At 48.6% G+C, this 15,589-nt stretch overlaps 2 protein-coding genes across 5 annotated transcripts in view; both read left to right on the forward strand.

Moving 5' to 3' along the window:
• Positions 1-4,403, forward strand: part of TMEM39B (transmembrane protein 39B) — a 112,185-nt gene extending 107,782 nt beyond the window's left edge. For all 3 annotated transcript variants that reach the window (XM_050795190.1, XM_050795172.1, XM_050795180.1), the window contains 2 exons: positions 931-1,051; positions 3,971-4,403. In XM_050795190.1, coding sequence (XP_050651147.1) covers positions 931-1,051; positions 3,971-4,213 — 364 coding nt within the window. In that variant the 3' untranslated portion in view covers positions 4,214-4,403. The remainder of the gene's footprint in view (positions 1-930; positions 1,052-3,970) is intronic.
• A 5,856-nt stretch (positions 4,404-10,259) lies between these two features.
• KPNA6 (karyopherin subunit alpha 6) overlaps positions 10,260-15,589 on the forward strand; it is a 64,128-nt gene continuing 58,798 nt past the window's right edge. The window contains exon 1 of one of the 2 annotated variants that reach the window (XM_050795151.1): positions 10,260-10,367. In XM_050795151.1, coding sequence (XP_050651108.1) covers positions 10,364-10,367 — 4 coding nt within the window. In that variant the 5' untranslated portion in view covers positions 10,260-10,363. The remainder of the gene's footprint in view (positions 10,368-15,589) is intronic. The other variant, XM_050795153.1, reaches the window with a different exon arrangement.

The raw sequence follows: 15,589 nt of genomic DNA on the forward strand, positions 1-15,589 counted from the left end.
CCCCGTCTCTACTAAAAAATACAAAAAAAAAAACTAGCCGGGCGAGGTGGTAGGCGCCTGTAGTCCCAGCTACTCGGGAGGCTAAGGCAGGAGAATGGCGTGAACCCGGGAGGCGGAGCTTGCTGTGAGCCGAGATCCGGCCACTGCACTCCAGCCTGGGTGACAGAGCGAGACTCCGTCTCAAAAAAAAGAATTAAAAAAAAAAATAAAATAAAATTTAAAAAAAGCCCACAAAGGGTTTTAAGCAGAGGGTGCTTAGGCTCAGCTTAGTTTTTTTTTTTTTTTTTTTTTTTTTTTTTTGAGACGGAGTCTTGCTCTGTCGCCCAGGCTGGAGTGCAGTGGCCGGATCTCAGCTCACTGCAAGCTCCGCCTCCTGGGTTCACGCCATTCTCCTGCCTCAGCCTCCCGAGTAGCTGGGATTACAGGCGCCCACCACCTTGCCCGGCTAGTTTTTTGTATTTTTTTTTTAGTAGAGACGGGGTTTCACCGTGTTAGCCAGGATGGTCTCGATCTCCTGACCTCGTGATCCGCCCGTCTCGGCCTCCCAAAGTGCTGGGATTACAGGCTTGAGCCACCGCGCCCGGCCTCAGCTTAGTATTTTACAAAGACCACTCAGACAACTGTGTGGTGGACCATTTGGAGGCAAGAGGTGAGACCAGATGAAGCAAAGGAACCAAGAGAGGAAAAAGGATTTTCTCAACAATCTCTGAGTAATTAGCGTCAGCCCTAGACCTTGTAACTCACAGTACAGTGAATTCCGCATGATTCTTACCCCATTTTACAGGGGAGGCAACTGAAACCCAGAAAAGGAAAGTCAGTGTGTCTAAGTGATAGAAATGGGAGTAGAGGTGATTCCCTCCTGCCCATTCTTCTCGTACCCCTTTTATGGGTGAGCTGGGGATAAGGGGCACTGTTGGGCTGTGCCTCCAGGTGGACTGAAGAATGCATGTGGCCGCAGGGCGTGCTGGTGAAGCACAGCAAGAACGTCTACAAAGCCGTAGGCCACTACAACGTGGCTATCCCCTCTGATGTCTCCCACTTCCGCTTCCACGTGAGTCTCCTCCCCAGGGAAGGAGGGTTGGGACCTGAGGGAGAGGGTGGGAGGATCTGCAGGGCAGGAATGTGATGTCATTGCAAGAGAAAGCTATTTTCAGTATTTCCCCAATCCAAAGGAAGACAGTGCACACATGTAGCACAAGGATAGCCGTACAAATTGTCACTTAATAACTGCAGCTCGGCTGGGCATGGTGACTTACGCCTGTAATCCCAGCACTTTAGGAGACCAAGGCGGATGGATTACCTGAGGTCAGGAGTTCAAGACCAGACCAGCCTGGTCAACATGATGAAACCTCGTCTCCACTAAAAATACAAAAATTAGCCAGGCATGGTGGCGGGCGCCCGTAATCCCAGCTACTCAGGAGGCTAAGGAGGGAGAATCACTTGAACTCGGGAGACAGAGGTTGTAGTGAGCCGAGATCACGCCACTGCACTCCAGCCCAGGCAACAGAGCAAGACTCATTCTCAGAAAAATAAAATAAAATAAGTAAATAACTGCAGCTCATTTGGTTGTAGATCTTTCAGGACATTGGACAGAGGGAGAGAAGATGATAGTAAAAGAAGGGGCTCTTGGCAGTGAAAGACAATACTGTCTGTATTTGTTACTGTGTGCCAGGCATGTCCTTAAGCACTCTCCATGCACCTTCCTAGTCAGCCTTCCCCTGAACCTTGTATGTGAAAGATATGCTAGGGTTATCTCTGTTTTTAGATACTGAAATCAGCTTAGAGAGTTTAACTTGTTTTTTTTTGTTTGTTTGTTTGTTTGTTTTTGTTTTTGTTTTTGTTTTTTTTTTTTTTGAGACGGAGTCTTGCTTTGTCACCCAGGCTAGAGTGCAGTGGCCGGATCTCAGCTCACTGCAAGCTCCGCCTCCCAGGTTCACGCCATTCTCCTGGCTCAGCCTCCCGCGTAGCTGGGGCTACAGGCGCCCGCCACCTCGCCAGGCTAGTTTTTTGTATGTTTTAGTAGAGACGGGGTTTCACTGTGTTAGCCAGGATGGTCTCGATCTCCTGACCTCGTGATCCGCCCGTCTCGGCCTCCCAAAGTGCTGGGATTACAGGCTTGAGCCACCGCGCCCGGCCTGAGAGTTTAACTTGTTAAAGGCTGCCTTGTTGCGAAACTTGAGATGTAATGGTAATGACTCATGACTTAGCTATGGAAAGGACTGCCCAAAATTATCTAAAATAGTGATCTCTTTTTTTTTTTTAATTTCACTATGAAATCCGCCCCCCCACCCCTTCTTTTTAAACACAATCAGAGGCCAAAATCCAATATATGGGACCTCCTGGCGCTGCTCTGTTTGGAGGAGTTAGAACCCCCTTCACTTCCTGCTCACCCCTCCTGTAACTCCTAAAGGATCCCCTTGAAACCTGGGGCTCAAAGGACACAGCGTGAGAAATCACTGACCTAGGCTGATGTGTTCATTTCACAGTTGAGAAATCCAAGCCCCAGGGAGGAAAAGGACTTGCCCAAAGTATTGCAGCCTGTTAAGTGCAGAGCTGAGCCTGACATCCTGGTCTCTTGGCCTCCCATTTCCTGCCACTTCTCCTGTCCTGTAATCAGCTCTTGAGATTTAGGTACCTTGGCCCCTGTGGAATCAAAATCCCTAGACACTGTGCACTTTTTTGAACTGATAAGAAATTTTTTTTTAGTCCCTGCGTTCTATCTTGCTGTTGAGAGTGAGCTGTTGCCATGTCCCTTGGCAGCTTCCAGCCTAGCTAGGGATGCTACCTATGAAGTAGTAGGTAATTCAGGCTGTAGAGTCTGTAATAACTTTCCATGCCTGTGTCATAGGATTCTAATTTGTTCAGGCCCAACAATAGCCAGGAGATGACATTAAAAGCTGTTGATGTTATTGAGGGTCAGTGGATGAGGGAGAAAAAATTTTCAAAAATTAAAATTAAAAAAAAATTTTTTTAAATTTAAAAAATCTATCGATAGATAGATAGATAGATAGATAGATAAATTGATTGATTTTATTTTTTATTTTTTGAGACGGAGTCTTGCTCTGTCGCCCAGGCTGGAGTGCAGTGGCTCTATCTCAGCTCACTGCAAGCTCCGCCTCCTGGGTTTACGCCATTCTCCTGCCTCAGCCTCCTGAGTAGCTGGTACTACAAGCACCCGCCACCACGCCTGGCTAATTTTTTTTTTTTTTTTTTTTTTTTTTTTTTTTTTTTGAGACGGAGTCTCGCTGTGTCTCCCAGGCTGGAGTGCAGTGGCGTGATCTCGGCTCACTGCAAGCTACGCCTCCCGGGTTCACGCCATTCTCCCGCCTCAGCCTCCCAAGTAGCTGAGACTACAGGCGCCCGCCACCACGCCCGGCTAGTTTTTTGTATTTTTAGTAGAGACGGGGTTTCACCATGTTAGCCAGGATAGTCTCGATCTCCTGACCTCGTGATCCACCCGCCTCGGCCTCCCAAAGTGCTGGGATTACAGGCTTGAGCCACCGCGCCCGGCCATTTTTTGTATTTTTAATAGAGACGGGGTTTCACCGTGTTAGGATGATCTTGATCTCCTGACCTCGTGATCCGCCTGCCTCGGCCTCCCAAAGTGCTGTGAGCCACTGCGTCTGGTCAAAAAAAAAAAATTTTTTTTAAGGTGTTTACTTTAGACCACAAAAAGAGTTTGAGAGAGCAAGCAGAACCTGTCAAGAAAGACTTCCTAGGGGAGGTAGAAGTTGAACAGGATCTTAGATGACTTACGTGGGAAGCAGCAGTCCTATCAGGAGGAATACCACAAGCAGAGGCAGATGAGGTGGCAAAGTCCACATCCAACCCCAGAAAGTCTTCCACCCCACCCATGTCTGCATAGGGCCCCAAGAGCCTGTCCCCTTCACTGGCCCACCCAGAACCCCTATCCAGGAGGAAGGTTTCTGGAGCACACCTTTTAGCCATGCCCACCCCCTTCCGGTTGCAGTTCTTTTTCAGCAAACCCCTGCGGATCCTTAACATCCTCCTGCTGCTGGAGGGTGCTGTCATTGTCTACCAGCTGTACTCCCTAATGTCCTCTGAAAAGTGGCACCAGACCATCTCGCTGGCCCTCATCCTCTTCAGCAACTACTATGCCTTCTTCAAGCTGCTCCGGGACCGCTTGGTATTGGGCAAGGCCTACTCATACTCTGCTAGCCCCCAGAGAGACCTGGACCACCGTTTCTCCTGAGCTCTGGGGGGACCTCAAGGACAGCGTCCAGGCTTCAGCCAGGGGCTCCCTGGCAAGGGGCTGTTGGGTAGGAGCGGGAGGGGGGAAAAAAAAAGACAAAAAAATCCACCAGAGCTTTGTATTTTTGTTACGTACTGTTTCTTTGATAATTGATGTGATAAGGAAAAAAGTCCTATTTTTATACTCCCAACAAGCCTGTGTCCTGTGGTTCTTTCCCTTCGGGTGTGTGAGACGTATTGCAGAGGTGTGAGATTCTGGTTTAGAAAGTCCCCACATGTGGCTTCTGAAGCCTCTGTGGGTACTGCCTTCTTCAGGAGAGAGGAGATGAGGAGGCACTGGAGGCCATGGTAGCAGTGATAGCTACTGCGAACTGAATGCTCACTGTGTACCAGATGCTGCTCTGTGTGTATTTCAGGCCTTGCCTTAATTTAACTTTTATGACAACCCTGGGAATAAAGTACTGTCACTCCAGTGGATGAAAAACTGGAGCTCAGGGAGTTATAGTGACTTGCCCATAGTCACACAGCTAGGAAGTGGTAAAGCTGGACATAAAACCTCTGAAAGGCCTGGCACAGTGGCTCAAGCCTGTAATCCCAGCACTTCGGGAGGCTGAGGTGGGTGGATCACTGGAAATCAGGAGTCTGAGACTAGCCTGGCCAAGACGGTAAAACCACGTCTCTACTAAAAATACAAAAATTAGCCAGGCGCAGCCGGGTGCAGTGGCTCACGCCTGTAATCCTAGCACTTTGGGAGGCCAAGGCAGGTGGATCATGAGATCAGGAGATCAAGACCACGGTGAAACCCCATCTCTACTAAAAAATACAAAAAGATTAGCCGGGCGCGGTGGTGGGCGCCTATAGTCCCAGCTACTCAGGAGGCTGAGGCAGGAGAATGGTGTGAACCCGGGAGGCAGAGCTTGCAGTGAGTCAGGATCATGCCACTGCACTCCAGCCTGGGCGACAGAGTGAGACTCAGTCTCAAAAAAAAAAAAAAAAAAAAAAAGCCAGGCGTAGTGGCGCATGTCTGTAGTCCCAGCTACTTGGAAGGCTGAGGCACGAGAATTGCTGGAACCTGGAGGCAGAGGTTGCAGTGAACTGAGATCTCACCATTGCACTCCAGCCTGGGTGACAGAGCAAGACTCCGTCTTAAAAAAGAATAAAAATAAGGCCGGGCACCATGGCTCACACCTGTAATCCGAGCACTTTGGGAGGCCGAGGCAGGTGGATCACCTGAGGTCACCATTTTGAGACCAGCCTGACCAACATGGAGAAACCCTGTCTCTACTAAAAATACAAAATTAGCCAGGCATGGTGGGTGGTGCATGCCTATAATCCCAGCTACTCAGGAGGCTGAGGCAGAAGAATTGCTTAAACTCTGGAGGCAGAGGTTGCAGTGAGCCAAGATCGTGCCACTGCAATCATGCAGTGCCAAGATAGAGCCAAGATCCAGCCTGGGCAACAAGAGCGAAACTCCATCTCAAAAATAAAAAACCTCTGAAAGATAACACTACTATCCTGGCAGAAGGTGACGTCTTGATTCTCTCAGCGTGTAGTCACTGAGACCCTCCTTACTGGGTATTATGCTAGATGGTGAGGATGCCAAGACACGAACAAGCAAGTAATACTACACTGGGATGAGCCCAACAGTTACAAGGTACAGCAGAGCAGAGGGGAGAGAATGTTTAATTTTCTCTGGGCTTCTTGGAGGAGGGGATAGTCTGAATTGTATTAGCCACTTCCTAGGTGGACAAGAGAGGAAAAGGGTGTTTCAGTTAGAGAAGCAGGCAAATGTAATAGTGCACATGCAGTAGCACACAGATTGGAGCATCCTGGTGTGTTTCGGGGAAGGTAAACAAAATGCAGATCTTAGAGCAGGAAGAGTTAAAAAAAAAAAAAAAAAAAAAAAAAAAAAAAAAAGTGGAGTGGGAAAGGTCAACAGAGGCTGGATCAGGGATGACCAGTAGTCCTAGGCTAGCAAAGGTGTATGAGCAGGGTCACATGCTAGAGTAGAAACAGCTGCTTGTAAGGTCACTGCCTCCTATGGGCATAGGATAGAGGGTTTAGGCTGAAAGGAGAGGACACATGGACACTCAGCCATTCTCATCTATTCAGCCCATGTTCCCTGAGCCCTTCTTGGCCATAAGGTATGCAGACAAGCTCACAGTGGTATATGAGAGACACACACCTCAACAAATATTTTTGGTGCCTCTATTGAGGTGGACACTGTGCTGAACACTGGAATGGTTACAAAGATAAGGAAGATACTGTCCCTTCCAAAGACAACAAGAAGAAATGGACACACATTATGAGCAAATTTGGGTGTGAAATGCTAAGGAAAACTAGTGTCCATTTCTTCCTGTAGTAGCAGAGAGGACAGGTACCCTATCTGGAAAGACAGGCTTCCCCAAAGAGCTGATAGCTGAGTTGGGTCTTGAAAGTGAGTAGTTCTCCGAGTCAGACGCGGTGGCTCACACCTGTAATCCCAGCACTTTGGGAGGCTGAGGTGGGTGGATCACCTGAGGTCAGGAGTTCAACACCAGTCTGGTCAACATGGCAAAACCCCGTCTCTACTAAAAACACAAAAATTAGGCTGGGCGTAGTGGCTCACGCTTGTAATCCCAGCACTTTGGGAGGCTGAGGCGGGTGGATCACGAGGTCAGGAGTTCGAGACCAGCTTGGCCAACACAGTGAAACCCCGTCTCTACTAAAAATACAAAAATCAGCTGGGTATGGTGGCAGGCACCTGTAATCCCAGCTACTCGGGAGACTGAGGCAGGAGAATCGCTTGAACCCAGGAGGCAGAGGTTGTAGTGAGCTGAGATTGTGCCACTTTACTCCAGCCTGGGTGACAGAGCTAGACTCTGTCTCAAAAAGAAACAACAACAATAACAATAAATTAGCCGGGTGTGGTGGTGCATGCCTGTAATTCCAGCTAGTCAGGAGGTTAAGGCAGGAGAGTCGCTTGAACCCGGGAGGCGAAGGTTGCAGTGAGCCAAGATCATGCCATTGTACTCCAGCCTGGACAACAAGAGCAAAACTCTTGTCTCAAAAAAAAAAAGAAAAAAAGTGAGTAGTTCTCACGGCTAAGTGGGGAAGGGAGGGCACTGCATTCTAAGCAGAGGGAACAGCATATGCAAAGGCACATCAGAAGATAGGAGCGTATTTGAAGAAAAGTGGTTCTCCAAATATGGTTGGAGCCTGCGTTGCATGGTGGGGAGTAGCCCCAGTAGCAGGTAAGGACCAGTCTGTGTGCCAGATTAAAATGGGCATTACCTAAGGGCAGGCAGTAGGAAGTTGCTAAGCAGAAGAGTTACACTGTAAGGTTTCTGCTTTTTTTTCCTTTTTTTTTTTTTTTTTTGAGACGGAGTCTCGCTCTGTCGCCCAGGCTGGAGTGCAGTGGCCGCATCTCAGCTCACTGCAAGCTCCGCCTCCCAGGTTTACAACATTCTCCTGCCTCAGCCTCCTGAGTAGCTGGGACTACAGGCACCCGCCACCTCACCCGGCTAGTTTTTTATATTTTTTTAGTAGAGACGGGGTTTCACCATGTTAGCCAGGCTGGTCTCGGTCTCCTGACCTTGTGATCCGCCCGTCTCAGCCTCCCAAAGTGCTGGGATTACAGGCTTGAGCCACCGCGCCCGGCCTTTTTTTTTTTTTTTTTTTTTTTTTTTAATGAGACAGCGTTTCTCCATGTTGCCCAGGCTGGTCTTCAACTCCTGGGCTCAAGCAATTCTCCCACCTCAGCCTTCCCAGTAGCTGGGATTACAGGTCTCTGCTTTTCAGGAGATAGTGGGTGGGAGCCGGAGAGTCTGGAGGCAGGAGGCCAGAGAGGAGGCAGGCAATATAGAACAGGGCAAAGTGATGAGGTCTCACTGTAAGCAGGGGCAGTAGGAAGGGAAATATAGTGTGCCCCTTCCTGAACTTCATCCTAGAGTTTTCCTTTTGATTTCTTTCCCGCAAGAAAATGGGCCAGGCACACAACTAAAGTTGGCAATTTGTTGTGACAGGCCCTCATTCTGCGTCCAGAAGATAGATCCCTCTATGTCTTGAAGATATAGCCTGGCTCTGTGTGTCGAGGTGGGGGACAGGAGGGCTGGCATGTCATAGAAAAAGAAAGGCCTGATATGTACTAGCCATATGTCCCATGATTCAAAAGGCATATGAACAATAAGAGCCTCAATTTCCTCATCTCTAAAAGGGGAGATCATATCCCTTGCTCTGTGTAACTCAATTTTCTGTTCATTCCTTTGTTTATTCATTCAACAGTTATTTATGGAGCACACACAATGTGCCAGATTCTGTGCTGGGTGCTGGAGATACGGTGGTAAACAATACAGAACCCACCCCTGCCCTCAAGGAGCTTGCTGTGAGGATAAATGAAATAATGATTATGAAATCACTCTGTCAACTATACTGCATAAGTCTCATTGTTTTTGTTTTCTTTTCTTCTTCTTTTTTTTTTAAGAGACAAGGGTCTTGCTATGTTGCCCAGGCTGGTCTCGAACTCCTGGGCTGAAGCAATCTGCCCGCCTCAGCCTCCTAAAATGCTGGGATTGCAGGAATGAGCCACCACGTCCAGCCTATTTCTTTCTTTCTTTCTCTCTCTCTCTCTGTTTTTGTTTTTGTTTTGTTTTGTTTTTTCAGAGACAGAGTCTCACTCTATCACCCAACCTGGAGTATAGTGGCACAGTCATGGCAGTGCAGCCTTGACCTCCTGGGCTCAAGTGATCCTCTTGCCTCAGTCTTCCGAGTACAAGTGCGCATTACCATCCCCCTCTAATTTTTTTCTTTTAATTTATTTTTTGTGGAGATGGGGTCTCACTGTGTTGCCCAGTCTGGTCTTGAGCTCCTAGCCTCAAGTGATCCTTTGACCTCAGCCTCCCAAAATGTTAGGATTACAGACAAGCATGAACCGCCACACCTAGCCCTATTTTTCTATTTCTCATCTCCCAATAAGATTGCAACCTCAACTAGGGCTACCTGTGTAGGCCTAATCAGAAAACCTGAGTTTAGCCTTACCTCTTCATTTCCTTTTCTCCATAGCCTCATTGAGCAAGGCACTTCCCCTCTCTAGATGATTCGTTATTCATATTCAGCCCAGTGTCTATGACTGTTGTTTTTGTTTTTAGAGATGGAGTTTTGCTCTTGTTGCCCAGATCTGTAATGCGGTGGCCCAATCTCGGTTCACTGCAACCTCTGCCTCCCGGGTTAAAGCAATTCTCCTGCCTCAGCCTCCCGAGTAGCTGGGATTACAGGCACGCACCACCATGCCCCGCTAAGTTTTGTATTTTTAATAGAGACCTTGTTGGGCAGGCTGGTCTCGAACTCCTGACCTCAGGTGATCCGCCCGCTTCAGCCTCCTAAAGTGCTGGGATTACAGGTGTGAGCCACAGCGCCCAGCCGTTTGGTTTTAACTATGAAAAGAAGGGATAAACTGGCCGGGCACGGTGGCTCAAGCCTGTAATCCCAGCACTTTGTGGGGTGGGGGGGGGGGGGGGGGGGGGGTGGGGGTGGGGGTGGAGTGGGGGTGGGGGGGGGGCGGGATCACCTGAGGTCGGGAGTTCGAGACCAGCCTGGCCAACATGGTGAAACCCCCATCTCTAGTAAAAATACAAAAATTAGCCAGGCGTGGTGGCAGGCACCTGTAATCCCAGCTACTCGGGGGCCGAGGCAGGAGAATCGCTTGAACCCGGGAGGCAGAGTTTGCAGTGAGCCGAGATCGCGCCATGGCACTCCAGCCTGGGGGACAAAAGCGAGACTTCGTGTCAAAAAAAAAAGGGGGGGGGGATAAGCTTCCGGGAGGAAAAAGTTCAGGGGAAAGAAATTTCACGATTAAAAAAAAAAGAAATAGTAGCAGAAACAACTGGGAACTCCTAGACACACTTAACTTTCGTAGGTATCCCTCCCAGTCTCCTCCCAGCCACTCCTTTCGTATTTCATTTCCACTCCCCACCTTTAGTGGCTGCGGTCTCTTTAAGTGCGCACTTTCGGTGTAATGATAGGCGGTTGGGCCAATAACGCGTTTCGTCCTGGAGTAAGTGGTTTGTCCCTTTCGAGCTGCCGTCCTTCAGGTCTGCCATATTGTCTACTGAAAGCTGCCGCTGAAGCTGCCGTCGCTGCCGCCGCCGCCGCCAAGTGAGCGAGCGGAGCCGCGATGGGTGAGTGAGGAAACCAGGCAGTAGGGTTCTTGGGCTCAGGGAGTGTCGGGGCCTGGGATTTGGCGAGAGCCTGTCTCCGGTCTGCGGAAGATGTCTGCATCCCCTCTAGCTAGGTCTGAGTGGAAAAGTCAGGCCGGGAGTGCTCCTCTTGCCAGTTTTGGGCCGAGCTAGGGCCCGCGCTAGGAGCAGTCTTTTGATGCTGGTTCCGGGGACACCTTGGCACGCCTGGAGCCCCCCACATGGTGGCCTCGGACAGGAGCCCACGTGTTCCTGGGAGATAGAAAGGGGCCTACTCTCTGCCCTGCGCCCAGACTGGGGCTGGGGGACGGGCTCCCGGCGGCAGGCCTGGGCGGCGCTAAGGTAGCTTTCTCCTGGCTTGTGTTTGGCCGACGCGCGTCTTGACTGGATTCAATGGCTCCCCTGAACTCAGGGAAGTCCTACCTACGTAGCGGGGTGGAGTCCTCTGGTGAGGGGACGCCAGGCGATCCAGCACCAGGCCGGTAAGCATGGGCAGCCAGGCCGAGGGCAGCTTGCACCGCTGAAGGCCGGGAGAACGGAATCAAGGAGGAAATAGTGTGGTTCGGTTGGGCTCATAGTGGCATCCCTTGTGATGGTAGAACACCAAAGGCCAAGTCCTCTTGGCCATCTTTAGGTTGGGGACTTTAGGTTCTGGGCTGGCCCTGGTAAGGAGAAAAGGAGCGACCTGTTGATCTTTCTGAGGGCACTTCGGCTGGCAAGGCCTCTGTTCAGAGAGAATACCATGGCGAAGTCTTTGGATTTAGAGACAACCAACAGTGGTAATTCCTCTACAGCAGTAAAAACTGAAATTTGCTAAGCTCTTTTTACGTGCGGGCATTGTTCTGATTGCTTTACATGTCTTGTTTTGCTTAATTTGTACAACCTAAGGAAATAGATGCTACCATTGTTGCTATTTTACAGATGTGGAAGCTGAGCTTTAGAGAGGTAAAGTAACTTAGCCAAGGTCATATACAGTGGCTAAGCAAGGGTGAACACTCCCAAACCTAGTTTGTAACTGCTGTTTGTTGTTGTTGATAGAGTCTTGCTCTGTCGCCCAGGCTGGAGTGCAGTGGCGCGATCTCGGCTCACTGCAACCTCCTGCCTCCCGGGTTCAAGCGATTCTCCTGCCTCAACCTCCCGAGTAGCCGGGATTACAGGCACCCACCACCACGCCCGGCTAATTTTTGTGGGTTTTTTTGGTAGAGGCAGAGTTTCGCCGTGTTGGCCAGGCTGGTCTCGAACCTCTGACCTCAAGTGATCGGTCCTCCTCGGCCTCCCAAAGTGCTGGGATTACAGGTGTGAGCCACTGCGCCCGCGCCCGGCCTTTTTTTTTTTTTTTTTAAATGACCTGGCCCTCTAGTGGTTGGACTGGGAGAAAGGGGGAAAAAACTTTTAACCCTAGGCAAAGTTGTAAATGTCTTTGGGGTTTTTGTTTTGTTTTGTTTTTGTTTGTTTTTTGTTTTTGCATGTGGGCCCACTTTGAAATCTTTTTATTTATTTATTGTTATTTTTTTGAGACGGAGTCTCGCTCTGTCACCCAGGCATTGGCTTGATCTCGGCTCTCTGCAACCTCCACCTTCCCGGGTTCATGCCATTCTCCTGCCTCAGCCTCCCGAGAACCTGGACTACAGGTGCTTGCCACCACGCCTGGCTAATTTTTTTGTATTTTTAGTAGAGATGGGGTTTCACCGTGTTAGCCAGGATGGTCTTGATCTCCTGACCTCGTGATCCGCCCGCCTCGGCCTTCCAAAGCGCTGAGATTACAAGCGTGAGCCACACGCCCGGCCACTTTGAAATCTTTTTTTTTTTTTTCTGAGAAGGAATTTCACTCTTGTCTCCCATGCTGGACTGCAGTGGCCCAATCTCGGCTCACTGCAACCTCTGCCTCCCGAGTAGCTGAGATTACAAGTGCCTGCCAGCACGCCCAGTTAATTTTTGTGTTTTTAGTAGAGACAGGGTTTCACCATGTTGGCCAAGCTGGTCTCGAACTCTTGACCTCAGGTGATCCGCCCGTGTCGGCCTCCCAAAATGCTGGGATTACAGGCATGAACTACCGCGCCTGGCCTGGAATTGAATTTTTTAAGATCCGTGATTCTAAGGAAGTGGAAATTATTCACTTGAGCTTCAAGGCAATGACTTTAGAATCAGATCTGGTATTGGAAGAATCACTTAAAGGTATTTAAGAATCACTTAAATGTCAGACACAACAACATACATGGAAAGCATCTAGCACAGTCCACAATAATGTTGTTTTTCTTCTTTTTGTGAGCCTTCCTTTTCTCACCTTTAGAAAGAAGGGGTGGGGCTGTGTTATCAACGTATTTGGGGACTAAATAAGATAACAGCATTTGGGCTGGGCGAGGTGGCTCACGCCTATAATCCCACAGGCCGAGGCGGGTGGATCACCTGAAGTCAGGAGTAGGAAACTAACCTGACCAATATGGTGAAACCCTGTCTCTACTAAAAATACAAAAATTAGCCAGGCATGGTGTCGTGCTCCTATAGTCCTAGTTATTTGGGAGGCTGAGACGGGAGAATTCCTTGAACCCGGGAGGCGTAGGTTGCAGTGAGTCCGGTGTAGGTTGCTGGACTCCCTCTCAAAAACAAATAAACAAACAACAGATAACAGTGTTTGGAGCCTAGTAAGGGCTCTATGAATATCAGAACAGATTCCTTTTTTTTTTGAGGCGGAGTCTCGCTCTATTGCCCGGGCTGGAGTGCAGTGGCCGGACCTCAGCTCACTGCAAGCTCCGCCTCCCAGGTTTACGCCATTCTCCTGCCTCAGCCTCCTGAGTAGCTGGGACTACAGACGCCCGCCACCATGCCTAGCTAGTTTTTTTTTTTTTGTATTTTTTTAGTAGAGACGGGGGTTTCACCGTGTTAGCCAGGATGGTCTCGATCTCCTGACCTTGTGATCCGCCCGTCTCGGCCTCCCAAAGTGCTGGGATTACAGGCTTGAGCCACCGCACCCGGCCGAGAACAGATTCTTTTCCACTTTCAATAATGTTCCTTTCCCTTAAGCACTCTGGTTTCCAGGTTTCTCTATTGAGTAATAAGACTGATAGGCCTTTCTTAGTAGCTGGATCTTCATCTATCAGTGAAAAAAATTTAGGGGGTTTTATGTTATAAACTTTATGTTATAAACTTTGTATTGGTCTTCAGTTTCAGAAACACTATTGCCTCAAAGGGAAGGAACTATTGTTTAATAAGCTCAGTGAAATAAGTAGAGATTTACTCAGTTTTTTGGTTTTTTGTTTGTTTGTTTGTTTTGAGACGGAGTCTCGCTCTGTCGCCCAGGCTGGAGTGCAGTGGCCGGATCTCAGCTCACTGCAAGCTCCGCCTCCCGGGTTTACGCCATTCTCCTGCTTCAGCCTCTCGAGTAGTTGGGACTACAGGCGCCGCCACCTCGCCCGGCTAGTTTTTTGTATTTTTTAGTAGAGACGGGGTTTCACCGTGTTAGCCAGGATGGTCTCGATCTCCTGACCTCGTGATCCGCCCCTCTCGGCCTCCCAAAGTGCTGGGATTACAGGCTTGAGCCACCGCGTCCGGCCTACTCAGTTTTATAGATTGGGAAGCTGCCTCAGAGAAGATAACACAGCCAATAAGCCACAAAGCCAGAAGTAAGATTCTTACCCATTTTGCAGCACATAAATCTATAAGAAGACTTAAGGAGTTAAGAAATAAAGTTAGTCCTATTCTGGTACAGTTCAACATGAAAGTCTTCAGTGAAGCAACAAAACCTGACCAAGGTCTTGAAGGGGATTTTTAGCCTAGAGTCAGGTAACTTCCCCTTTCCAGCTCCATCTCAGGTATCTGTCCCTCATCGTAGCTTGTCTTTATGAATGTCAGCTTTTTGTTTTATCTATACCCCATGTAGATCAAACTAATGCATTCATTTAATCCTAACATCTAATCTAAGGTATCTTGGGTTATCTCCATTTACAATTATAAACTGAGGCTTTGAGAAGATTAGGTGACTAGTCCAAGGCTGGTAATCTGGATCCTTTGGGCACTAGAGACTCTTAACAGCCTGCCTTCACATGCCCACAAATACGGAACCTGCTGTGTTTCACTGCCTCTTACGTGTACTCTCCACTAGCTCAGTTGTATATCCTACACTATTTCTGCTGTGCCAAATGTCATTACCCTTAACAGACTTTTGTAGTGATTTCCCTGCCACTAGGTGCCCTGTAGGGGTGATATTCGTAGCTCTGGAGATGGCTTTACTGTGACTCTCTCTAGCAGAGACTACAACCTCATGAGTCTTGCAGACATTATTTGTCTTATCACCATTACTACTACTTTGCTAACTGGGAATTTGGCCACCCTTCCTTACCCCAGGGGGTGGGTATTGATATAAACTCTAAACCGATCATTGTAACTCTAGCTCCCTAGACAGTGATTGATTTAGGCATGGGCATATGATACAGTTCTCACTAATTAGATGGAAAGGGAAGCCTGGGGAACTTCTGGAGAAGCCTTCCTTATTTAAAAGAGACTTGCCAGCTTTTATTTAATTTTTTTTTGACAGTTTGTGTTTTAACCCAGGTTGCACCAAAATGTGAGAGCCACAAAAAAAGACAGATGGTAATCCCAGCACTTTGGGAGGCCGAGGCGGGCGGATCACAAGGTCAGGAGATCAAGACCATCCTGGCTAACATGGTGAAACCCTGTCTCTACTAAAAATACAAAAAAATTACCCGGGCATGGTGGTGGGTGCCTGTAGTCCCAGCTCCTCGGGAGGCTGAGGCGGGAGAATGGCGTGAGCCTGGGAGGCGGAGCTTACAGTGAGCTGAGATGGTGCCACTGCACTCCCTAAAAGACAGAGATGGGAAAGCTGTAATAAGAATACCCAACACTTGTATAGAACTTGCTATGTGCTAGGTACTCTTCTAAGTAGAGGCATACTTCAGAGCTAAGGCAAGTTTGGTTCCAGACCCCTGCAATAAAGCAAATATAATAAAGCAGGTCACACCAATTTTTCTATTTTCCAATGCATATAAAAGTTATGTTTATACTATACTGTAGTCTCTTAAGTGTACAATAATATGTATAGTGAAAGTACCTGTTTTATTTATTTATTTATTTATTTATTTATTTTTTGAGACAGAGGCTCGTCCTGTCACCCAGGCTAGAGTGCAGTGGCATGATCTCAGCTTACTGCAACCTCCAGTTCCTGGGTTCAAACGATTCTCCTGCCTCAT

The sequence above is a fragment of the Macaca thibetana genome, chromosome 1 (genome assembly GCF_024542745.1).
Source record: "Macaca thibetana thibetana isolate TM-01 chromosome 1, ASM2454274v1, whole genome shotgun sequence".
Taxonomy (NCBI): Eukaryota; Metazoa; Chordata; class Mammalia; order Primates; family Cercopithecidae; genus Macaca; species Macaca thibetana.